This window comes from Boleophthalmus pectinirostris, unplaced genomic scaffold (assembly GCF_026225935.1).
Source record: "Boleophthalmus pectinirostris isolate CB_2022bp ecotype Guang Dong unplaced genomic scaffold, ASM2622593v1 HiC_scaffold_6, whole genome shotgun sequence".
Lineage (NCBI taxonomy): Eukaryota > Metazoa > Chordata > Actinopteri > Gobiiformes > Gobiidae > Boleophthalmus > Boleophthalmus pectinirostris.
In genome coordinates this window covers 28,346,206-28,372,020 of record NW_026571447.1, presented here as the reverse complement: position 1 = coordinate 28,372,020, position 25,815 = coordinate 28,346,206, and the positions used below count along the sequence as shown (strand labels likewise).

Genomic DNA, 25,815 nt, shown 5'->3' with positions numbered 1-25,815 from the left:
CTCAGATCTGTTTTTTTTTTTTTTTTTTTGCGTGAGTGCCTTACCTGAACTTCTCGAGCGTGGTAGGCGATTATGAGTCCCAGGAGGATGACAGTGGACAGGCTGATCAAACACTTCAAGGCCAGTGAATACATGGAGCTCTGTGGAGAAAAACATGGATACAAATCATTACCACGTGTACGCTAATCAGCAGCATTGTCACGCTGGCTATGTTTACATGCACACCAAAATCTGATCATGATCTGATTTCTGGAGTTATCAGATTATTGAAATGTCATGTAAACAATTAGATGTGATGTAATCTGATTTCTTTCCGATTGTTCACACACTGACATGGAAATGTATGCAAAAAGGGTAAATTTTTTAAGTGGCAAAGACAAAAAATTAAAAAAAAATGTTAAGGGTAGAAACAAGTTTTTTAAAATTCATTAGTAGTTTGTTTTCTAAATACAGCAGTTACTCTAAAAGTCCATTGATTTCCTGACATGTCACCAGGAAATCTGATTTCTCTTGGGCATGTAAACGCACACCAGTCAGCTCTAATTATTGGTTTATCGGATTACTCTTGTTATTTGATTTTTCCTGGTCATGTAAATATATTAAAGAAGGTCTACTGTGATTGTATCTGCTATAATCTATGACTCCCGTGGATCATAATGTCATAATTTAAGCATTTTAAATCACAATATTTATCTAAAACGAAACAAAAAGTCTACTGACAGGGAGCTGACATCGCAGTAAACGGATTTCATTTGTACCAAAATGACGAGGCAATGATTATTTTTTTAGGTCTTACAACTATCCACCTCATTCCAAACAGCCCACTTTTAATTTGACTGCTACAATCACATTTCTTTTGTGGTTCACTTCTCCAGTTAAGGGGGAATTGAATTTATTTCAGCTGAGAACTAGAGAAAAGTCTCGCAGCAAAAACAGCATTACGTAAAGTAGGTTGGTTTGTGTAAAATGTTCAATGTTTACGCACACCAACAATTCAACAAAGCACCATTCTCTGGGAAGCTTGAAACCAGCTTTGTCTCTATACAACTTATTTAGCAGAGTTTGGCAGCCTTATGCGGCACCATGTAGTTAGAATAATAATAGCAGCAACTCTCTGAATAAGGTCTGTGTTGTGACCTGAATTATCACATTTATTAATTAAACAGAACTTGCTCATTTTTAGCTGTTTGCAGTGGTCCAAAGATATTCTGTCTTACCTTATGCTTCCTGAGCACCCTAATTATTACACTACAATGAGTCTCTAAGCATTTTTCATAACTCTCGAAGAGCTTTTCCATGGTGATAAAGCTAACAACAACTAATTAGATGCTCACTTAGAGACTGACTTATTTTTACTTTAAATAGCCTACATTATGCTATTTACTGATCTATGTTATAATGTTGTTTCCTCATCAAAAACATACGAGGAGTTTTGTTTCATTCACACATATCAGAGTTGGGTGGTAATACGGCATTATCCCGCAATATCAAAAACTAGCAATGGTATCAGTTTCATTATCATCATAAAAAAAAATCAGCAGTGCCTAATATATTATAATTTATTGATACCTAAATTTGTTTGCACAGCACAAATGAAAGTGTGGTTGTATTTTCAATTTAATTCTATCACGATTTAAAAATAATAGTAGTCTATAATGTTTTTTTTTAACTGAGTGGGGAGATGACGTTTAATTAGTTTCGTTCAGTTGTCAAGTGACGCTCATAAGGGAGACCAACACAAGACAGCAAGTCCAGCCACAAGTAAGTTGGTCCCCCCCAAAATAATACTAGTACTTCTGCAATTTGGCAGCATTTTAGCTTCAGGTGCGCATTTGTTTACGTTTTACAGAAATGAAACTTAAAACCACATGACTCATTTGCATAAACTAGAAAGTGCTGATAAAAACAACTCTTTCCTTATGTGCAGTTCAGCTTCTGTCGGACTAAAGGACACGACTCAGTGGAATTTCAGATTCATGCAGCTAAAACCTGGAACCTCTTCCTGAAGATGTGAGACAGGCTTCTACTTTGACGCTGTTTAAATCCAGGCTCAAAAAGTTCTGTTTTGCTGCATATGACTGAAAGGTTCTCTTCTCTCTAATTTGTGTAATTAATGTGTCTCTAATATGTCTCTCTCTTTTTAATTTTATGATGATTATTTATGTTTAGATTTGTGTTTATCGTGATTTTAATATATTTCTTATTCTGTAAAGTACTTTGAATTATTTTGTGTATGAATTGTGCTATACGAATAAACCCTCCTTGTCTATATGTGTTCTTTCTGTGACAGAAGATGTGCGGCTGACGGTGACTCTATCCTGTGCATGGAGATGGTTCATGTGAAACTTTTCAGAGATTTTAAGTCTGCAGGTCGTAGCATAGACTGTATAGTGGTGCGGCTTCGTATCTTACCAAAGTCGTACTAAAACATTTTGGTAATATGGTAATACGATATACCCTGGTAAAATCCTGACAAGGTTTAACGGCATCAGAATTGGATGCTGCCCAACCCTAATACATATTCTGAGTGTTTTCAGTCTCTCAGACTGTTCTCAAACAGTTCCACCTTGTGATGTCATCTGGTAATACAGGAAGTGCTCCACTGTGTTTTTAAACTGTGTTTTGAGCTTTGGAAATGTACATACACTAATAATAAAGCGTTATTCAAACATGTGTGAATGAAACAAAACACAACTTCAGGTATGTTTTTGAAGGAATAACAGCATTACAACATGGCTCACAAGTATCAATTTTGTGTACTATAGGACCTTAAAAAGCTGCTTACATGATAGACCGCTACTCAGGCAAGATACCTTTTGCTCAAATACATGGGAAAATCAAGGACCAGACCTTTAAGTGAATAGTCTTTTTTGCTACAACAATCAAGCTACAGTTAATAATAGTTTAATCATATTTGTCAGGCCTCTAATGGACATTCTTTTGATGAGCCAACATTTACAAAGCAGAATTTCCTACACAAAGCATAAGTGGTTAGTTGCCTGGGATTGTGGCTGTCAATAGGACTCAGCAGTAGAGCTTAAAATCCTCTGCTTTCATAAGGCCTGTAATCAATGCATGGGAGAACTTTGAGTCAATACACACTCTTTTACCCTCTCACCTCCTTTGGATCTGTACTGTTTTAGTGAGTCTGTGCACGCGTACATTTGCACTCTACATAAAGGCTATGGAGATAAGAGGAGGAGATGTGCTGAGGAGTAAATCTCATGGTTGAAGAGGCAGAACCGAGATAGGAAATGACACCCTCAGCCATGGCTTAAGAAAAAAAAAAATCTCCATTTTAAATCAGTGTGCATGATAAAAGTACAGGTTACCACAGCAACGAGGATGCTTCAGGCTGCCAGGTAACTCACAACAGAAACTAACTATGGCAGACAATAGGAAAATGATTGTATTGATTTTGAACATCTCCTGTGAAGATGTAATGCTTGTAGTCTCAGCTCCATCTGCGTCGCAATACAATTTATGCTTATGGAAACATTTGTTGTTTGTCCTTTTCATTTTGGGTTTGTATCATTGCCTTCACAGCTTGTCAAAAATATTATGCACAACAGTAAAATGTCATTGTCTATTTAGGACAATTCAGGCTGAATGAATATAACATACATTGTCAAGGCTTTAGTTGGTTTGTCCTCATTAAATCAAGCTCTACAATTTACAATTTGGACATTAAAATTAAAGGTCCTATACTGTACTTTTTTCTGATCTAAGTTATAATGTTGTTTCCTCTTGTGGGAATGAAACAAAACATACCTGGAGTTGTGTTTTGTTTCATTCACAAATATTTAACACACAAACTCTGCACATTTCAGCTGAGTTTCTAACAGAAAACACTCTGTTCCACCTTGTGATGTAATGCACATCACAATAAACAATGCACAATATACAGGAAATGCTCCATATGTGTATGGAGCTCCACCTTCACTAGAATCATCTGGATGATTTCAGCCCTAGAATTGCCAATCTCTACTGAACTAACGGTAAAAGGAAATACTAAACTGAAAACTACCACTTCATGATGTCACAAGGTGGAACAGAGCATTTTAAGCTTTGGAAATGGAGACATACTACTAATAATGGGTTACTCAAACATGTGTGAATGAAACAAAACCCAACTCCAGATGTGTTTTGAGGATGTAAGAACATTTTAGCAGGGCATAAATATCAAGGGACAGTTTTGTGTAATATTGGACCTTTGAAAGGAAGATTATCAGATTATTTGTAGTTAATGATCAAGACCATTTCATAAAGGGATGTCATCAGTTTGGAAAAAGGCCATTGATTATAGCATCATAGGCATAAAAAGGGGCATTATGTAACTTTTCTGATGGAGTGTTTGCCAAATGCTTGTCTTCACTGAGATGTTATTGCATTGCCTGGGATATTTCTTAAACTTGCCAACATACATTGATTCAGTCATTTTTTATTTATTTATTTATAGTTTTTTTTTTTTGCTCAACTTCAAAAAGAACTCCATGTAGCTTGCCAGTAACTTGGCAAAGTGGTTTAATATGCTTTTTTCCCCATGGAAATAAGTTTAATACCATGCTGAATAAATTGTGGGTTCTCTCCATTTTACTAAGAACAGTTTTTTGGGGAAAAAAAACAAAAAAAAACAAAACAATAACAACTTCTATTTGATTGGAATTTTTTATAAACCCTATATTTTGCTGCAAAATTTTGACGTCACATTTACCAGTAAACCTACACAAGGTAGAAAAGCCTATTTAGACGGTTCAGTTTCACATTTCTGATAAAGAGTTTGCAGTGAGGGGTGGAGTTATGGGGCATGACGACACGGCTTCTAAGGTAATGTCCCATTAAATGCAAGATTTGCACTCTGAATTTAAATACGTTTTTCTCTACGACATGATTAGACTCATGAATATATATTACAAGTTAGCCTGGTGGAAAATAAAGCACATTATTGTGTCAAGTTAGAGCCTTGTGAAATATTTACGTATTAACTTCACACTAAAAAACACATGCATTGTCCGCTTTACTAATCTCCACTGATCGAAGGCTCTGGTGAGTCTTATGTTTTGGTAGAGCTGTAAAAGCCTATTATAACAAACATTACAAAACTAGACTAGAACACACTGTAAAAATGATTATCCACATGAGTTACTTTAATTCAGAATATTAATCTTCATGTCACTTGTCCAGGTTTGTCCAGATGTGACACTAATCTTGATTTAGTACTGGTCTAGTCCCGGTTTAGGCTGGTCTAGGAAGGTTTAGGTTTAGTTCCAGGTTTAGGCCCAAATTTCCAAAGTCTTTGAATCTTTGGACTTGAGTTTAAGTGAGATGTTAATGTTTTGAATGTTTCCCTGATATGTTTCATAGCACAGTTAATGTGAACTGGTCCAACAATATAAAAAAAAACTATGTGATGAAGGCTTTTTGCCAAAACGTAATCTCAGAGTAAGAGGTTTTGGACATTGGCCATGTGAGCGTGCAATGCATTTTTAAAAATAATTTTCGATGTTTCACAGTACGGCAATATAATTATATCTTTCATTTATTTTTAGGGACGTGCGTCACAAGCTGACGAAGGCCCTATTATATTACAGTCATTTTTATTCCTTAAAAATACCTTGAAATATCTCACTTTGAGTGGGTTCATCTCTTCAGAGAACTGACTTGTAACTTGGTCTGGTATCTCTCCTTGAAGATAAAAGTTTATGCCATATTGTGTAACATTCCAGGCAAAGTAATAACATCTCCATGGAAACAGAGGTGACACAGAGTACCTCTGAATCATGTATAGATATATTTTACAGTGCATGATCATCAAATGACTGCACAGTGTTTCTTTGAAGAGGGAGCCACTGTGAGGTGAGTATTTTCATTTGTTGCTAATATCAGTGTGATACGGCCCACTGCACAACACCAGGGAAGTCTCTCTATCTTCTGTTCTGATTTCCTCTGAGCTCGCACAAAGCTGGAGCTGCCATTCACTCCCACTTCCCACACTGCAAAAAATACATACACAGATCTGTATCAGAGTATTGGAGTATTTGTGACTAGATTACGCTTTCCTACTACGACCTTGATTAATGCTTCTCAAGGTGTGGTGCAGGGGTTACTTCTGATAGTACAAAAACTGTTTTAATGTTTGCTTACTTTTAGAGTTGAAATATTATCACATTTTGTTCTCCTTTCAGTCCTTTTTTCGTAGCTTTTGTACTGACCATAGTCCTACTTACACCTGGTTTAGTCCTAATTTAGACCTGGTATTAGGGCTGGGTGATTTTCCTCTCTCTCCACTACAAAATATCTCCAAACTACAGAAAATAGTAGTACAAAAGCAGCATTATATTGAGCAGTGATCACATTTCCCCCAGAGGCCAATGGGTTAAATGGGTTTAATCAATGAGATAAAACAAACTAACAGTGTTGTGGCTGCATTAAACATGTAGCTGATGTCGGGCAAAAGATGTGATTTGTTTTTGATTACACATTTAATTTGACGTCACTGATTTCAAAGCAGTCACGAGAGAGCGCATCTCCTTTGTAATTGTGCTCCCTGTGACTGTTTCCGACAGTTCCAATCCAATTTCCAATGCAAAAAACTGGAGGAAACAAACAAATGGATTTTCTTCCAAACAAATCGACGTGCAGATTTATAGACCTGCTTTGTATCTGGTGATACTCTGAAGATTTCTGAGGTGGTACTGTGTTTGACAGTGTGAGTACCACAGACCAGTTCAACTCATTCATTAACATTATTGGTTTCAAGATAATTTGGCTTTAAATCTGATAATAAACCTGCCAATGGGTAGCTGTAATTGTCTTAGCCCATAATGTAGCTTTGTTTCTTGAGGCAAGAAACTAAATATTGAAAGTAAAAACAAGTGGATTTATTTGCCAAATGAAGTGTAATTAATTCAAACCACTCAAAATGTCTAAAATTAAGATTCTTATTGTGAATACACACAATTTTAACCAGCCTAGATGTTCTTTTTTCCTTTTTTGCAGTGCTCTCCCTGTCGATCTGTCTCCGCTTGGCTACAGCAGCTCATTTGTACTCACTGAAGCAAACTAGGTGGCAACATTGTTGTGCTAATGAGTAAAAGGCACACTCCAGCGGCATATGTTTAAACACACTTGCGCCTGGTAAATGGAAATGTTTGGCTCCTATTCTTCAGCTTGTGTCTGCAGCTCTCACAGACACTTTCACCACACATATACACACGTATATAGCTTTTATACTGCCTTTTTGCATCACTCTATCAACCGCATAAGGGCTTGTTTACCTCTCAGACAGTTTAACTTGGAAGAGCTGAATAGCATTTGAATACTGTTTTACATTTGGACAAAAGTGAACTGTTCTCTGTGCAAATAGCAAATAGTAGCTATTTCTGGGGTTGTGATAAAAGCCATAGCAATGAAGCAACCAACAACATGGTCCCTTCACGAGTATTCATTGTAGTTCATTGAATACTTGTGAATACTATAGCCTACTACTACTATACTATACTATACTGTACTATTGCCAGATACTAAAGAATCAGCAGTAACAGCATAGAGGTAATTTTATCCAAAATTAGTAAACAGAGCCACAAAGACTACCACCCCACTGCAGTTCTTTGGTATTCCCAGTGGTCTCCCATCCCAGTACTAACCAGCCCCATCCTGCTTAGACTCTGAGATCAGACTGAATCAGGTATTCACCATTTAGCATTGCACAATGTAAATGTCACCTGCCCTCATCTCTAATAAACCTTATTGGCCTAGTATAACACTTCCCTCATCTCTAATAAACCTTGTGGGCCTAGAAAAACACTGTGATGTCATCTGAAAGCCGTATATTGATGAATTCATTCATTGATCGCAGCAGTTTTCAGCCTCAATCTGGACAAACTGTCTCTAAACAGCCCCAGTGCCGGGCCGTCCTGTTGTCTTGTCACTACTGTCAGGTTGCCTGGCAACGTCTGAGGACACGGCTCTGAAGTGAAAGTTGTTTATGTGAAACAGCCATTCACCTGCGAACTGATGAAACAAATGATGTGAACAGCACATCACTGTTGTTCTTTAGCCAGGATTAAGTAGTTTAGCTTTAACTAGTGCTATCAGTCATGATTCAGTGTTTATAATAGGTTTGTTTTTGTTTATTTATTAGCTGTGCCTGAGGGCCAGCTAATCTTCCTGGGGTCAATTATAATAACATAATGCTCCCTTTCCATTCATTCATGAAATTCTAAAACAAAAAAATCTGATCACAATAATACCGAGGCTGCAATCCTTCATATTTATACACACTATAACATGTGTCATTCTGCTAGTGCATCAACCTGTCTATTATTATGGGTTAGTGAGTCTCTCCTCCTTCTGCCTCTGCCTCACCGTGTTTATGTGATTAGTTTGTTTTGATCAATGCTTTGGCAGAAATCAAGCCGTGATAATGAGCTTTTGAGCAGTTTCAGTTCAATCAGTGGACTCCAAGATGCCAACAGATCAACTAGGCTAATAGATTGGGTTCACCTGACATCGCAATATTCTTAAGAAGCTCATTGTTCAAGATTAAGATGGAGGCAACAATAATAAATTTAGAAGTGCAGAATCATTAAAAGGCATGAGCTGATACAAATTAATAGCAGAATGAAGCAATAATTAACCATAGAGGTACATACGCTTAGCCAGGCTGGGGCCACCTAGTGCCTCCGCTCAATTTAATTTCTCTCCAGCACTAGGCCAGGGAATCGAAATACATTAGATGGTTGCAAAAACTCTGGAAGTTGTGGACCGTGCACCGGCCAGTCAGCGAAGAGCTGTGAAGCTATGACGTATAACTCAAGCGTCTGTCTGGGTCCCTTCTGTGAAACAGCACAACAGTAAACAAAGCATTCGAGATGGATGTAGACGAAGCCATACATTCTGTGATGGCAACAATTCCCGAGATCGAGGATTTAAAACCGGAACAGAATATTTGGTGAATTTTATCAAAGTGAAAGACGTTATTGCCCTTCTTCCTATGGGATTTAGAGCATTACATACGTCACAACCAAACAGCAGTGATTGGTTAAATAAAAAAGTACCCGCCTACCGTCGAGTGAACGAATCCTAATACTGGGAGGTCAGACAGTTTCCACAAAGTGAAACTGGCTGATGAATCAGGCTGACATATGCTACCCTCTACAGCTCAAATCTTATTGCATTAGAAAATACTATATATAATAAAAGATTTCCCCACTGTTGTGAAAAATGTACAAACAAAGAATCCTGAGTCTCAAAAAATATTGTCACTGCTATTATTTATGAAACGCTGAGGTGGCTGGGGCCTCTGTTCCGGATGCCTCTCCTGGATGCCTCACTGGGAATGTCCCTCGGGAGGAGCCCCAGGGAAGATAAAGGACACACCAGAGGGACTCTGCGTCTCTTGGTCTGCGGAAGAGCTGGAGGAAGTGTTTGTGGAAAAGAAGATCTAAACAACCCTGGATAAATCACAAGAAAATAGATGGTTTGGAAGAAAAAATCTAATTGAATCAATGATGGCAATCAGTCAGTATTAGGCAAATTATAATGTTTTTTTTTTAATTGGCCAGCCCAGCTCTACATTATCAGTGTAAAATATGATATCGTCTGAATGGGAAAAAGTCCTCAATACAAAATCCATGAATAGAGTTTGTTCAACAGCTGTCAGGCCCTCACCTTTATTGACACAGACGAGAGTAAACACACATGTCCGCCAACATACACGACTGTTCACAGTTTGATTTTGATCCCATGCTCTAGTGGTCCCACGCTTTGGTCAGGAGTGTGGACTGGTCTGTAAGCGCAGGTGTGTACATGTGGTAATGGGTGAGCCTCGGGGGGTTCTCACTGTCACATCGTCGCCTCCTTGCAATCAGTCTCCAGGGAAACAAGCAGAAGACAGAGAAGCAGACACCTCGGCAGGATCAACACATGTGCAAACAGACACACAAATATATTAGACTTCAACACGCGCCATTACAGCCCTGCACACTCAATTAAATCAGCACAAAGGGAAATGTGAGCATGTACATAGTGGCAGGTGCATCCAGGGGCACTAATACGACAACGACAAACACTAGAGACGGTTCGATATAGATTTTTTCAGACAATAGCGATAACCGATTTGTCAGGTTGTTGTGGCTGTTAAAGGTACAAGGTTAAAGGTTGTATGTTACTTGTACCATTCCCTGGAAAGAGAAAGTTAAAACCATACGTCGGAACATTCTCCAAAGGAATATTATCATGTAAACAAGCAGAAGAAGGTCCTCCCCAATCCAGGACAAATAAGAGTCATGTTTGTGGAGATGCAAGCTCATTCAGAGTAAGGATTACAGATGCACTATTATGGTACTGGTATTGGATATCGGTGCTGATTTTTGGTGAACTGGTTTCTCAGGTTTCTTTTTAGTCTATAAATTGATGTAACAAAACTATTTACTGGCCAGCCCAAAATATCTCATAACATTAACACTGTCTTTAAATTTAAAGGAAATATTAGTTTTTTGTTTGTTTTCAGTCTCTGTCCTAGTATTGTTTGCAGGGATGTAACGATATCCAAATCTCACGGTATGATATTTTCACGATATACATCTCACGGTATAGAATTTATTGCGATATTTTGTGGAGGCGAACAAAATTGTGAATATGCTAGTTTTTCCTCTTAAAATGCCTTGACAAAACTTACTTCAAAGAACTAAGATTTAAAAGTGCTTAGAACTGCTATTTCTTCTTCTTGTAGTCTGCACCAAAACAGAGCAAAGGATCATGGTCGATGTAGTTCTCTCTGTTTTTTTAGCTGTTGCTGCACCATAGCAATGAATTTAGGCAAAGAAACTTGTGATTCGATTTATTGTGATGGTCCATGATATTACTGAGAGACTTTTGACGATACGATATCACAATATTTTGGTTATTGTTACACCCCTAATTGGTTGATATCGAAAGCCAAACTACTGACATTGGTATCGGTAGAGAATCGCAACATTTATTTATCTGACATAAAGACTGTTTATGTTGTTGCAGTAATAACATTTCACATTTGTCTAATGAGGTTAATTTGGCCTTCTGATAATTTATGTTATTAGGTTCTTTTTTTCAGACCAAGAGTTTGTTTTCATACCTGAGGAAGACCGCAGGGAGCAGTCGAAACTGTCAGGTATGAAAACAAACTCTTTGTCTGAAAAAAGAACCTAATAACATATATGTACATTACATGTTAATCCTGACCCTGATGATATATTATCCAAACATAACATACACACCAATCTATGGCCGTATCCACGGAGGAGCTGCCCCAGACTCGGTGACGTAAATGTTTACAGGAAGATGATGCAACGTGAATCCACCCATGTGTACCAACACGCTCACACATTCGGAGGCAGGTAGTCTAGCCTTGTTACTCTGAGTGAAATGAACATATTTGTAGCTGTTAGTCGGCATAGGCCCGAGGGGACTGCTGGCCTCCCTCTGCAGCCTGTGATCAGCAGTGAGGGGAAGAGAGCAGAGACACTTGACGGCTTCTTTAGAGAATATACTCACATATAGAGGAGGGACATATACATTACATTATATAGAAAAAATATTGGTATTGTTGATGTTTTGAAGATGCAAAAGAACAGTAATAAAGATGCACTAATGTAGCTTTTTTGGTGTAGGGTACTTCACCTGCTTGTCTCCATGGTGATACTATTGTTTGCCCCTAACAGTTTCACAATTTGGCATGAAACTTAAATTCAATTCAGTTGTTGCATGTGCACGTTTAATGCCATACTGTGGAACATTTCAGGCAAAGCAACAGCATCTCCATGGAAACAAGCAGATAGCTGGGTTCACACATGGTCTGGTCCCAGTTTTGGTTGTTCTGAGTTCTGATTTAGACTTGGTTTATTTGGTTTAGTCCCATTTTCATGTTGTGTGAGGTCACTTTTAGCAAGAAATTTTAGCCAATTCCTGATTAGTTGGAAAAATAAGAAGTGATTTTTTTAGTGAATAAGAGAATCCACAAAATATTGAGAAATGAATGAATTTGTCAAAAATGATATGAAGCCTATGGTGGAGAGGGCTCTGCTGAGTACAGAAAGTCTCCCTTAAAAATATGTCAACTATCTGGCAATTCTCATGGACTGTAACTACTGTAGTCTGTCTCTATAAGTTACCAAGTTAAGTCCCTCTTGTCATAGTAAAGAGATTGTTGCATAGGGACAGACGAGGTGTGGTGAGCCTGCAGAGATGCACTAACCCCCCCCCCGGGTCATGGAGACATATATAAAATGCATCTGTGAGGAATAGAAGAACCCTCTGAAGATTATCAACAAGAAGATGAATGGAAAAAGAGAGCAGTGTGGGACTCAAACATTGCAATCTCCAGTGATATTAAAAACAAAGGTATGATTAAAATGTAACAAGTGCACTGTAGCTGCAGAGTATCAATTCTACGATTTGGGAATTTTAGATTATATGTGAATGCAGCAATACAGCAATGACGTGTATGTAGATTAGAGACAAGTCAATACGGCCTAGAGACTTGATAGAAAAATGACAGTAATGTCACTAAAAATGTAGGTGTCCATTGTGAGATAGACCTACATGTGGATCTGAGACAGTTTTTCTCATTAATTACATTGTACTTTGACATGAAATATCTAAAATGTTGAATCTGATCATGTCTATTGGTGACTAGAGAAAAAACTCACTGTACATTACAATAAAAATCTGCAGTTGAACAACATTATTTTAGTTGCCCCCCTATTTGTATTAAATATGACTGGCCTACAGAAAACCCAGCAATCCAATAAAATATTTTTACACTCCTTGTTATGAGTTGTAAGATTTACAAAGTCATACTTTTCACTGCTAAAATTATACCCAGGTCAACATTGTAAATATGGATTTGTACTTAATGTTCTGGTAAAATGACTAAATAAAATTATATTTTCACTTACATATTACTACTACTATTTTTTTTTTATTATACTGTAGGTATTAAAGACATCCATAGCAAACTTCACTTTATAATTATCCTTGAAACAAAATAGCAGTTTGAATGGTGGGAATGAGCACAGGCTGCAATTACGCTCTAGGACAAGTTTATATGTGAGCCTTGAATGGAATACTTTAAAATAAAAGTTAAGATGTTGTAAGTTCTGAGAAAATGTGGATATTGAAGTTACTATGCAATATTGTCACTAACAAAAATTGTATTTTATTTTTATTTTCCAGTACTATATAACAACTGATACAGGAATATAGATCTGTATTAATTGTCATAATTAGATTAAAAAATAGTAATGTTCAAGTTAAATCAAGTATTGTTTAAAGTTACACTATGCAATTTTTCTAGTGGAAATTGGTCTGCTACTTGCTTGTCCAAATGAGGGCTATTGTTTCTGCTGGAATGTTCCAAAGTATGGCAATAAACTATCCATTACGCAAGGTTTTATTGTTTCAAAATACTTTTTACAGCCATTCATTTGTACTGTAAGTGGGGTTGCCTCTCCATAGATCTGACCTGTAACTTGACCTGGTGGCGTGCTTGTCTCCAAGGAGGTAGATAAGTTTAGCAAAGCAATGAAATCTCCATGGATGTCTGCATGTGATGGACTCACCACCACAAAAGTTACAGTGCTTTAAATACCAGCACTGACAAAAATGGAAAGGAATCTACCACCATATGCACATATTGTTGTTAACTTGATTTGTAACTTGTGATTATTGCTGATTATTTAACCCCTGTTCTGTATTGGCTCGTGGTCAGCACATAACACCCGGCCTGCCCATCCTGCCAACTCCCATCTGTATGTCAAAGCATCAAGTGTGGCCTCCATTGGCGTAACAACAGCTGTGTATGAACTGAGAATAGAAAACAGCATGTGCAGCCTAAAACACACGGTACAGTCAGGCCGGAGAGCCACGTGGAACATGGAGAGATGTACTGCAAAAAAATAACAACCATGTAATGTTATGTATTGAAAATATTCAACTTCTTTTGAATTTTGAATGCTTTAAAATTGCAATGTTAGTAGGTTTGACTTTTTGTTTTGATATATCACCAAGAGTAATTTTAGGTATATTTTACTAAATTATTTTGTGTAAAAGCTACAATTGTTTTGATGAGTAAAAAAGGTGTTTTTCATATTAATTTTGCACAAACTTAGTGGTAGACTTCAGTAGACTTTCAGTATCACAGCCATGATTTAGCCTTTTTTTCACTGAACTGTATCAAATCGATTTGAAATATAATCATATCGAAAGTGCACTATAGTGAAAAATGCATCGTATTTAGGCCTATGTATCGAAGTATGCATCGTATCGGCAACTTCTTAATGATACCCAGCAGAAGTGATTTGAATGTATTTGTCTTGAATAATATTTTTCTGTACTGGTTTCAATGCTCAAAATTTACACCGTCTTTCTTGTTTAAAATACAGAGGTTTATTAAATACATCATGTGATAGTCACCTGCTTGTCTCCATTGATATTTCAGGAAAAACAACATCTCCAGAAAAGAAGGTTTTCAGCCCTGCACCGAAAATGTTGTTCCTCTTAAACTAGTCTACAGTAGTCACATCAAGATGAATTCATTTAAAGTCATACTCATTTTTTGCAGTGTAATCTATTGATCTAACAACAGCCCGCCCCATTTGCGAGTCCCTAGTGTACAGAGGTTATTCTTAGATAGAAACATATGTCACATTAGAAATCCCCTGTCTGTTTGAACTCACACTTAATAAAAACAATGATAGAAAGAACTCATAAACTGTTCCTGGGAAACCGCTAACTACTGTTGCCATTTTAAAAGATGTCAAGGTCTAAGGTCTAATGTGTAACCCTGGACCAAAAAAGACTAAAGGGAGGTCTTAAACTTAATGGTTAAGCGTCACGGGTAAAGCTTGGTTTCACATGACGTTACACATGCTGGAGGCCTATTCGATTACATAAAAGGAAGATTGTTAAAAGAGCACTATGTACCTTTTCTGTTCAGGGGCTGTACCACTTGTATGACGCCACTGAGATGGAGTTATTACTTATTATTACTCAGCCTTATCGATCTCCATGGAGACAAGCAAGTGACGCCATCAGGTCAAGCAGCAGGTCAGGTCTGTGGAGGGGTGAGCACTTTCACACTTAAGACATTTTGAGCAGTAAAATCAACTAATTAAATGCATTCCAGAGCAATAACAGGTCCAGGCCAACTAGTACAAACGTTACATAGGGCATTAATGTGCAGTTTTTAGAGCTGTTTAGTACCATTATGGATCAAACATTAATGTAAATTTTGCTTTTTAATATTTATAATGAAAATACACCATAATCAATACAGAAAACTGCCTCTTGTCCCCTATTTGAATGTGATAATCACATTCAAGAATTTAAAAACAGCTTCTAGAGTGGGAGATGCCAATCATGATCAAGGACACTCGTGGCTTTGATATCGTTGTATTTCCGAATAAATTACTGTGCAAACGTATAAATGATCCTTTTACATTTTTATTGCCTAATTGTTTTGATCTAACAAGAAAATTTTGACATTTACAGTGTCAGAAACATGAACCAATGCTGAAGGAAGAGAGAAAGAGGAAGTTAATCTGCAACTCATTTTCGTTAAGGCCTTGATAGAAGCTTTATAGGGGAGGTTTTGTTAGTAAAATGAACTACATGATAAGTGGTTAAAGCATGAATGGAAGCTATAGTTGTGCTAGTAACAAAGTCTCTCAGTGCTACACCCACAGTCACGAACCATGTTTTTCTTGGTCTATCTTTTGCCTTTAACTGAGGTAACTCACACAAGCCGCCATATTTAGGGCCATTCTTCCATCTCTATTTCTGAAACCACAAGAGGAAGTGATTGGATAAAGCTTACATGAAAACAAATACAATAGGGCTGTATAATATAGACTTAGATTTAGACTTTATTGATCCAAAAGGGAAATTATTTGGACACAGTAGCTCATAATCAATTCAAATTGCAATTTGAGTTGGCACAATGATCAAATCACAAAAGTGGTCTTTTTACAGAAAGAATCTTGATGATCTTGATGAAAAGATGATCCTATAGTTTAAACCTACACAAAGATGAATGGGTTTATATTTCAGTTTTGGGTTGTCACGATACTACAATTTCAAATTTGATTTCTATACTAAGGAACTGACTCAGTGCTCAACACAAATCCAATACCAATAAAAAACTCTTTATTTAGATAGTAGAATGTCATTTTCAACATTAAAACATGGTACTTTCTTTTACTACCTTGTGGTTTTATACCTGTGTAATCTCTCTCATCTTGGTAGGTTCCATAGTAGTCCATGGGTGTATAGTAGTCTAGGGCCTGGTATCATTAAGAAGTTGCCGATACAATACATACCTCGATACATAGGCCACAATACAATATGCTTTTTGATACAGTGCACTTTCAATTCAGTATGATTTGATACAATATATTTCACAGCTTCACAAACAAAGGCTAAATCGTGGCTCTGATACTAAAAGTCTTTATTAAAAATATCTGTTTTATAGCCAGGCTTTCACCACCTAATGCCTCCACTCAAATTAATTTCTCTCCAGCGACTAGGTCAAGAATTGGAATACACTAGATTGTTTGCAAGAACTTCAGAAGTTGTAGACTGTACACCGACCAATCAGCGAAAAGCTGTGTGGTACAGCACAACAGTAAACAAAGCGAGAAAGTCGAGACGGATGTAGATGAAGTCATACATTCTGTGTTGGCAATGTTTCACGAGATCCAGGATTTAGAGCCAGAACAAAGAGAATGGTGAATTTTATCAAGGGGAAAGACGTTATTGCCCTTCTTCCTACGGGATTTGGGAAAAGCTTAATATACCAGTTAGCCCTGTTAGTGATGCATTACATACGTCACGATCAAATAGCAGCGATTGGTTAAATAAAAAAAGTACCCGCCTACCATCAAATGAACGAATCCTAATGCTGCGAGGTCAGACGGTTTCCATGAAGTGAAAGCATCTGATGAATGAGGCTACCTGTTTTACTCAAAACAGTGGAAATGTCAACACAACTATAGCTCTTACACAAATTAATTTAGTAAAATATACCTAAAAATGCTCTTGACGATATATCGATACAGCAGCCCATGATATCGATATTATATCAGCACATTAAACGATATGATATATCGATATTGTGGTATTTTTGCACACCCCTAGTCTATGTGGTCTTGTTCTGACACAGCTCAACTCCATTCTAAAGCTGTAATGAGTTATCTAGTATTGATTTGTATCTGATTTTCGATACTTTTGTCCACCCTGTCATGTATGTGCATATATAAACATACAGTATGTATCACAAATCCAATTCACAATGGTGCAGCCCTGAAATACAATGGCATTTACAGCTATGGTTTAAACTGTCTTACAAAGCTGTTAACATGCTATATATATACACCTACATATTTCCCTTGATGAAAAGTGATCCACACATATTAGTTTTCCCAACACAACTTCATGAGGATGACAAACAACCTCTGAAGGGCAGCATCTACTTTAAAGCAGTGCAGTAGTAGCGAAAGTGGTGGACCAGATGGTTTGTGCGTGGGTGCGATTATCAATAATCAATGGAATAAATCATTAAAGGCTTCCCCACTGGACAGGTTTAAAGAACTGTTCCAAGTTGGTCATATCTTTTGCCTTCTCATCCGTCTCTCCTTTTTACACTCGCCTCTCCTCCTTGCAATTTTTTATCCATTTTTCACAACAAACCAGCAGGCTTCTCTCCACCTCAATTATCTAAGTGAGGGCTCGAACTGTCTGCTGGAACGCCAGTGTATGAAGGGCTTGTACCATAAAACTAGATAAAAACAGTGGTTTGAAGACTACATTTGTAATCACATGGAAATGGACTGTCCGACTGTCTGAACACAATTAAAGGAGACGTTTTAAATGCTATTCTTCATCAACTCTTGACAAGACATCTTAATGAGTATCGATTTATCAATAAAGCAAGGCTAGGGGCGTGCGCTTTGCCTCCAATTCACACCTGTCCATCAGTGTCTATTCATTGTCTCTTGACTCAACGAACGTATTACCAGAACATTAGAAAAGAGCTGTTCAATTAGAAGAATTTATTATTGATTGAGATTAAATTGTTTCTAATCGTCAATGGATACTTTTTAATCGAGAGGTCTACAGCCAATCACTAGTCTAAGACACTGTAAAATAAAGTTAAGTAGAGTAAAGTAAAGTAAAGTAAAGCCATGCAGACAAGTACGTGGAGTTCCCACAAATTAAAATGTAAAGTTACATATTGCACCTTTAAATGACTATGATTAAAAGTTTTGTTGTTTATTTTTTGGGGAAATTTTAAATTATTTATCAATATAAGAATAAAAATGGTGATACATTTTTTGTCGTATCGCCCAGCCCTCCATTAAAAACGAAATATTTTCCTCTTCTAAACAGCCTTTTCTGTCTGGACTTTTCTGTCTGGCCTGATAACGGCTGTTCTTTTGCGATCACACTTCCCCACTCACACGCCCACTGCAGGAGCACAGGAGTGAGGAAGCAAGGGGACATCAGAGGAACACATGCAGGATACTTCACACTTGTCCTGATTGCTCCTGGTTTGATAGACCTGGTTTGATCCTGTTCCAGTTCCGGTTTAGTCATGGTTGATTTGGGGTAGTCAAGAGAGGAGCTGTAAGATTAATCACAATGGAATCAAAATCGCAATTTAAATATTTAGACGCAATTAGCAAAGTCACAAAGGCTGCAATTACTGACGTACCATCATTTCCTTAAACAACAAAATATCTTATTGTGAATAAAAAACGCTATGTACAAACATGTTTTGAAAATTGATATTTCCATCTTTTTGTGTCTTTTGTTTAAAATGTGTACTTTGAAAATTGCCTCTATAAAACAAAATGAAGCCATTTTTCAACCCAATATAAAAAGAAAACCTACATTTAAATAGCCTTTTTTTTCTCTCTGGCTGTCACATTTACAGTTTGATTTGATAAAGCTGGTCACGTAGGAAGTGTTAGTGCACAATTTGGCAATGGCAGCAGTAGCTCAGTTGGTAGAGCATTTGTCCACTGATTTGAGTGCCTTGAAGGTGGAAAAGCACGATATAAAAATGCGACCATTTACCAGTGTGAATGAAAAAAGATTAGGGATCATTTGTTATTGTGTCAATAATTGTGATAACGATAATTGATCTGTCTTTTCAGAAATATTGTAACACTAAAACATAACAAGAAATCCCTCGTAGCTCTAGTCCAGGTTTTGTTCTAGTTTAGTCCCAGTTTTTATGTGGCGTGTGCAAAGTGTGAATGCAGGCAGCCATAGAGATAAAGACTGACAAGCTGGAGAGAATTCATTAAAAACTGTGCTTCTAAAAACAAGAATGAGTATGCACTACAAAGAGCGGAGAGGCAACGCTTTTTAACTAATAGGCTACCTGTTACTCTCCCACACTGTAGATCCATGGCACATGATTAGTGATGCGTACACAAGTTACATAAGTGGAAGTAATGTTTCCAGCCTATTAGCTAAAGAAAGGCAGTCCTCTGTTATGTGTCTCAGAAGGTAGGGCACTAAACCATAGGCACTTATAATTACCCACATACTGTAGATTTGAAATGTATGTTATAATATCAGGCGTCAGTTCACAGTAGGACTGCATGCATTGTTTTTGTCTTGGTTCAGTGTTTGGCAGAGGCGGCGCTACCATTAGGCAAAAGTAGGCGGCTGCCGAGGGCCCCCAAACCTAGAGGGGCCCTAACCAAGTGTTACTAGAGGCATCAGAGCAATTTGATTTTCTTTCAAGATGACACTGAATGAGAGTGGTTTACGTATAAACAATAATCATAAAAAAAAATTGTAATGGATGTAAACAAAAATGTAATTTTAATAGCAAAAAAATAAAACTACGTTCAGTTCTGGTTATCAAGTAGGCAACCTAACAAATAAGACCAATCCAACATAATTCAAATAAATAGAGATGTGCATGTCTCAAGAACAATGGGGAAAAACAGACAATAAATATATTAAATATATACAAAAAAAAAAAAAAAAAAACAGAAAAAAGGTGCATTATAGTGAGGGTCCCAGGCTCAAGTTCGCCTGGGGCCCCCAAATTGCTAACTCCACCACTGGTGTTTGGTTAAGGTTTTCTTTTACACGTTTGACTAGAAAACTGACAGTTACATGTTTTAATTTTTTAAACTTATCATGTCAAAAAAGTGCATTGAAATATCACAATAATATCATTATGGCATGACAAAACATTAGAGATCTACAACATGTTTTTTTTTTTTCATGTCCAATTATTTTGAACAGGTATCTCCAACCTGTAGCTTTCCACCACTTTCCAAGTAGCTCACCAATAGATTTCTGAATTACAATTAAATGCCTATTACTAATGCGTATTACTACTGTACATGTATCATTTTGATACTTAACTTTGTGCACTAATAAATGGATAGTGGTTTATATTTTATAGCCATGAACTGTGCCTCACCTAAGGCTTTCTGAGGCTCTTATACTGTATATACTCAATTTCTCAGGACTGCTAAAACTAGTAGCTCTCAGGCATTTTCTTTTGGTAAAGGTAGCTCACTGGAGGAAAAAAGGTTGGAGACCAATGGTTTAGAATACAGAGCAACCAATGGCCAATATGATTTCAATAATTTCCCCCAAATTTCCCATGTAACGGAAACAGATTCATCCCAAGCCCTTTACCACAAACCCAGCTGTGTAGTCATGTTTTGTGCTGCTACCTCTGTATTAAAGTGTTATAATACACAGCTTTGTGTGTATTTTTTAGGCAGCAGTTTGACAAAAACAAAAAACAGCCTATGGTGATTTAAGGCCAATAGCTAATACACTAAAAACACCAAGTATTGGGCGTTGATTCAATTTCAATTAATTGTCCAGCCCTGCTTCAACACAGACCATCCATTTTGCATGCTTACCACAGCTTACACTGACCTTATCCTAATTAAAAGCTAATTAAATCCGTCACCCAAAGTCCACAACTCAAAAACTGTGGTTTCAATTTGTTGCCCTCGAGTTACCACAAGTGAATTTTAAGACCCCATAAATATGTAAATACTAACACATACACACAGCAAAAATAAACAGACAGTTGCAGCCAGAGGACGATATAGCTTATTACACTCCCCATTACACAGACAAATGAGATCCTGGCCTCCCACTGATAATCTGGGCCCCCTGTCCTCTGCATCATTGCATTACATCACCCAGAAGCAGCAACTGACATGGCTGGTCACATACAAGACACAACCCTCCAAATGTAGTCTGCTGTTGTGTTGCCTGCTCCCACCAATTCAATATGGTAACACAATCATGAATGCGCTATTAACTTGTCAAAGAGAAATGCAGTTCAGCTTACAATTTACAATAATTACTAAAAACACGCTGCTATGGTTACAGGCTTCAACTATAGAAAACATAGCATATAATGTGAAAAGGCATGGCGATATTTAGATAAAACCAACAACACTGCTATATTGTATGTATAGAGAATATCTGTTATCTTGTAAAAAACAGAATCCAGTATTATATGGGGAAACAATACAAATATATTGAGATAATGATTCTGTCAATATCAATCTTCCCTAAATGAGAATACTTTTTCAAAACAGCAAAACAACAAACTGTAACTCGCAGCCTTGTCTCAGATAGATGTGTGAAAGAAACTTGCTGAAGCTAAACTTATAAACACAACAAAATCCCTAACTCCTAAGCATCGCAGTTAGCTCATATGTTGAACTCAAAAATCCCAGTGGGAGTTAAAATGCTAACTCCAAATCGTAGTCACTGACTAAAATCGATTCTGCATATACCTAACTTGCTCTGTATGCAAAGTTATGCTTGATAATACCTTTGCTAAATGATAAACACATGAATGTGTATAATGTGGGTGATAAGACAAATGGCCTTATTCTGACACAGCTGCAAAACAGCAAGTCACGTTTAAATTTAATCAAAGAGGAATCAGCAGCCATTTAGAAAACACTGAGTAAATTAAAACATTTAGGGTAAGGCAGCAGCAGGGTTTTTCATTACAAACTCGTAGTGTGGAAACTTAAGTGTTTACGCCAAACACTGAGAGTGCCATTAACTGCATTCACTACATTGAAAGACTGTTAGAGGAAGTGTTATTTTCACCAGAGTGAAAGACTAATTAGTGCAAAGGTGAGCTGTCTGTCAATTGGCCCTCTAATTGCCCCCAGCCCCGCCTCCTTACCTTTGTGTACACGCCCCACGACAGCTCCGTCTCGATCACCATGACAACGATGCCAAACATCCCGAAGATGAGGGCATAGTCACTGAGCCTCTTCCTCTTCTCAAACAGTGCTCTGCGGTGACCCAGTTTGTAGCCAATGTTTTGGTTTTTGCGTTTTGAAGCCTTGGAGGTGCTACCCCGGGCTGCGGTGCCCACAGTCCCCATGCCTCCCTGCCGGCTGCCCCGTCCCGACTGGGCACGCCTGCTCTCCACCAGCGCGTGGTTCTGGTGGTAAATGGACATCTGATTGGAGGAGGAATCGGTGATGTCATAGCCAGCTCTGAGGTATGGCGAGTCTTCTTTGGATGAAATCACAATCTCTGGTGGGCTCTGGAGAGGGGGCTGATGGGTAGCGGACTGTCCCACAGAGGAGGAGTGAGGGGTGTCCCTCTGTCTGTCCTGAGCCGATGCTCCAGCCACAGCAGAAACCCCGGCCTCTTTTGTCTCGCTGCTACTGTCCGATTCTATCAGGTTCCTGCGGGAGGCGCTAAGTCGGCTCAGCGGCTTCATAACTCCCCCCGTGTACTTACAAGAGCTCATGGCGATCTCGGTGAAAGGGTTACTGTCTCTGCGGTGCACCAGAGGACTGGCTTGTCTGTGCTTGGAGCCCCGCTCTCTGTCCCTCTCTCTCTCCCTCTCTCTCTCCCGGTCCCTCTCTCGCTCCATGGAGGGCGAGTGGGAGGAGTAGAACAGGGCGTTGTACACAGGTGAGTTGTCTCCGCTCAGGCTGTGCTGTGAGCCCAGGCAGGACGATAACGGGGTGCTAGTGGGGTGCAGTGCATTCGGGATGGGTGGGGGCAGAGGCTGAGCTCCAGAGGAGGACAGAGGGAGCTTGGGGAGCGATGTGGGGGGTAAGCTGGGTGTGGCAGGTGACGGGGACGGGGTGCTGCCATTCAGGCGGTCCAGACTTGACCCCCCCATGTGGTTGGAGTGGTTTGATCCTGGCTGGTTGCCGGCGCTGGCAGGATGGGGTAAACTGCCCAGGGGGAGGAGGAAGCGCTGGTCCTCATCTTCACTGCCTCCCAACAGGGCCAGGCTGAGTGAGGGGGGAGGCTCCATGGTTCTCTCACCTGTCTGCACAACAAGGGCCACAGAATAAGAGTGTGCAGAGAGCAAATTACACACAAAACATAAAGCAGATAACACAAATGGCAGAGATAACGCAAATGACTTGACCTGAACACAGTCTATCCACATAATGAGAGCTCATAATGGTAGAATATGTTTCCTTTGAGTCACATCTGACTTCACTGGGCTGACTGTGCTACACTGAGTACACTGCCCTTGCACTGTCTTTTACATCCCACTCTGCTCCCAGCCATCTATGCCATAAAATGTCATCTGTGTTACATTGTTGTTAGCTGGGGGCTGGTGCAAATCCTCTGGCATTACAGCATGCAAATAAGATCAGGCACACAAGCACTGGTAAAAATAATAATTCCCATCACACACTTCAGGGAGTAGGGCTGGCTGCACAGTTAACTTATCACAATATATTTCATCCAAAAACATAACCTACTTTCAGTGAGATCTGACAGGCAGTCGCTCCTCCCTATGACCAAACATACTTCATACCTCGTTTCGCCCAGTCCCGGTCCCCAGGTTACTTGTCATCAGTCAACGGCAGCTGGAAAAAACAGGACTTTTTCTTCTTCGTGTTGACATCTTCCCGTCTGTGGTTCCTATCGCTCAGATCCTCCACAGGTTTTTCTCCTCGGCGCTGCTGTCTTGGATGTGCGAGGCGCTCCCACACTCCGTAACGCGCAATCTGTGTAATTCTCTCCCAAATAGGGATCAATCGACCGTGCCCATTTCGATCCGCTCTGTGACGATCTACATGTCTACAATACAGAGAAATAATCCATGATGACTGGATTAAATCGACCAACCTGTGGAGGGATGGAATAAATTTGTGGCAACATAAAGCGGCAAGAGAAAAAAACGGCGGAAAAGGCGAGGATGGAAAAGAGGAAATACAAAGCAAATATGTCTATGATTTAGCATGTGTCTCCACCGACTTCCAGTCAATCTAAAGCAGCTCACTGTCTCTCCAAATCCGTCTCTCACTCTCTCCTCCAACTTCTCTGCCTCTTTCTCCGCCTCCGCGCTCTCATTGGACGCTCCTGTGCCATCAGCGAGACGCGCTTGAAACAGGTGGAGACGCTAAAAAGATGCCCGACACAACAAATATAACATTTTTTAAATCATCTTACACGATTTAATGATAATTTTAGATGCATACGTGCTGTGCAATCATTTCATAACGCGTTTGCTATCTTATTGTATCTTTGTGATGGCTGCGTAAACATCAGAAGAACACGGTGGGTTTACGGCAATTTAGCGGATTTATGGCAAATATTACGCGCGTTACATTTATTTTTATGTAACTCAAATCCAGGTAGACTTAGCTCAACATGTGTTTCTTCTTAAAGTACAGAAAAGAACCACATAAAAGGCTTTGTGACAGAGTTTTAGCGCCAAACCTGCGGCATATGGTGAAGAGGTGGAAGTGCCAAGACTCGCGGCGCCTTCGGGAACAGGAAGTAGTGTGGTTATTTTGGAAGGCGCAGAAGAGTCCCCACCTGAGTGAAGTGATTTTCTAAATAGGCCCCTGTTGTCTTATTTAGGGCTGACATTTTGTTGTTAATAACCTTTTAATTGTTAATATTTTTTGTATGTTTTCGAGCATTTATGATTAGGATTTGTGTCGCACTGTGAACTTATTTGACCTTTCGCCACGAATCAAAATCTGAGGCCCATTGTCAGTGAACACAATTCACAAACTAGGAACGTGCTTTGGACTTACTTTGCGACGTAAAACAAGTAATAATAATCAGAGGTTGAACCAAGTCGTTGTTTTGCAAGTCTCAAGTAAGTCTCATGTCTTTGACCTCAAGTCTGAGTCAAGTCCCAAGTCAAATACAGGCAAGTCCAAGTCGAGTCTCGAGTCACTGGTCCATAAGTCCAAGTCAAGTCCAAGTCAGTACCAAATATAGATTAGATTTTTGCAATTTATGATTTATAAGCTAAACTGTACTTAAAAAGCATGGTATATTTATATACGAGTATTTATATAAGAGTTTTTTCCCTGTTTAAGGGTCTTGACAAGATCTGAGTGTGAATAATTACAGTCAGAACAGAAAGAATTGAAATTTAAGTGCTTAGTTATTTTGTCAAGAAGTCTGTACTGAAACAGAAGGATCATGTTCTGTGTAGTTCCCTCTGTTTTAATGTATTGTACTGTATATTATTGTAGTACATTTGAGGATACCGCATCACAGTACTTAACAAACAGAAGTGAGGGGAACATGTTCCAGTTTGCTCCTGTAAAATTAAGCACCACATGTACCAACTGTAAAGAGAAAAGTACTTTCTAAAACATATATGTATTTTTAGGAGAAGCGTCAAGTCTTCTCAAGTCACAGGGATCAAGTCCGAGTCAATTCCCAAGTCCCTGACCTTCAAGTCCAAGTCGAGTCCCAAGTTTTAGTCCATTTTATCAAGTCAAGTGTCAAGTCCTAAAAATAGTGACTCAA

The 25,815-nt window shown here is 38.6% G+C and overlaps 1 protein-coding gene and 1 long non-coding RNA gene across 3 annotated transcripts in view; one reads left to right on the top strand and one right to left on the bottom strand.

Annotated features, from left to right (window-relative positions):
- Positions 1-24,334, bottom strand: part of kcnn3 (potassium intermediate/small conductance calcium-activated channel, subfamily N, member 3) — a 114,206-nt gene extending 89,872 nt beyond the window's left edge. For both annotated transcript variants that reach the window (XM_020928057.2, XM_055164114.1), the window contains exons 1-3: positions 23,855-24,334; positions 22,241-23,353; positions 45-140 (exon numbers count right to left, since the gene is read on the bottom strand). In XM_020928057.2, the coding sequence (XP_020783716.2) occupies positions 45-140; positions 22,241-23,353; positions 23,855-23,893 (1,248 nt within the window). In that variant the 5' untranslated portion in view covers positions 23,894-24,334. The remainder of the gene's footprint in view (positions 1-44; positions 141-22,240; positions 23,354-23,854) is intronic.
- LOC129411876 (uncharacterized) lies at positions 1,944-2,694 on the top strand. The gene is made up of 2 exons (XR_008633479.1): positions 1,944-2,085; positions 2,291-2,694. It is a non-coding gene; the product is annotated as an uncharacterized LOC129411876 (long non-coding RNA).
- Positions 24,335-25,815: the final 1,481 nt, after the last annotated feature.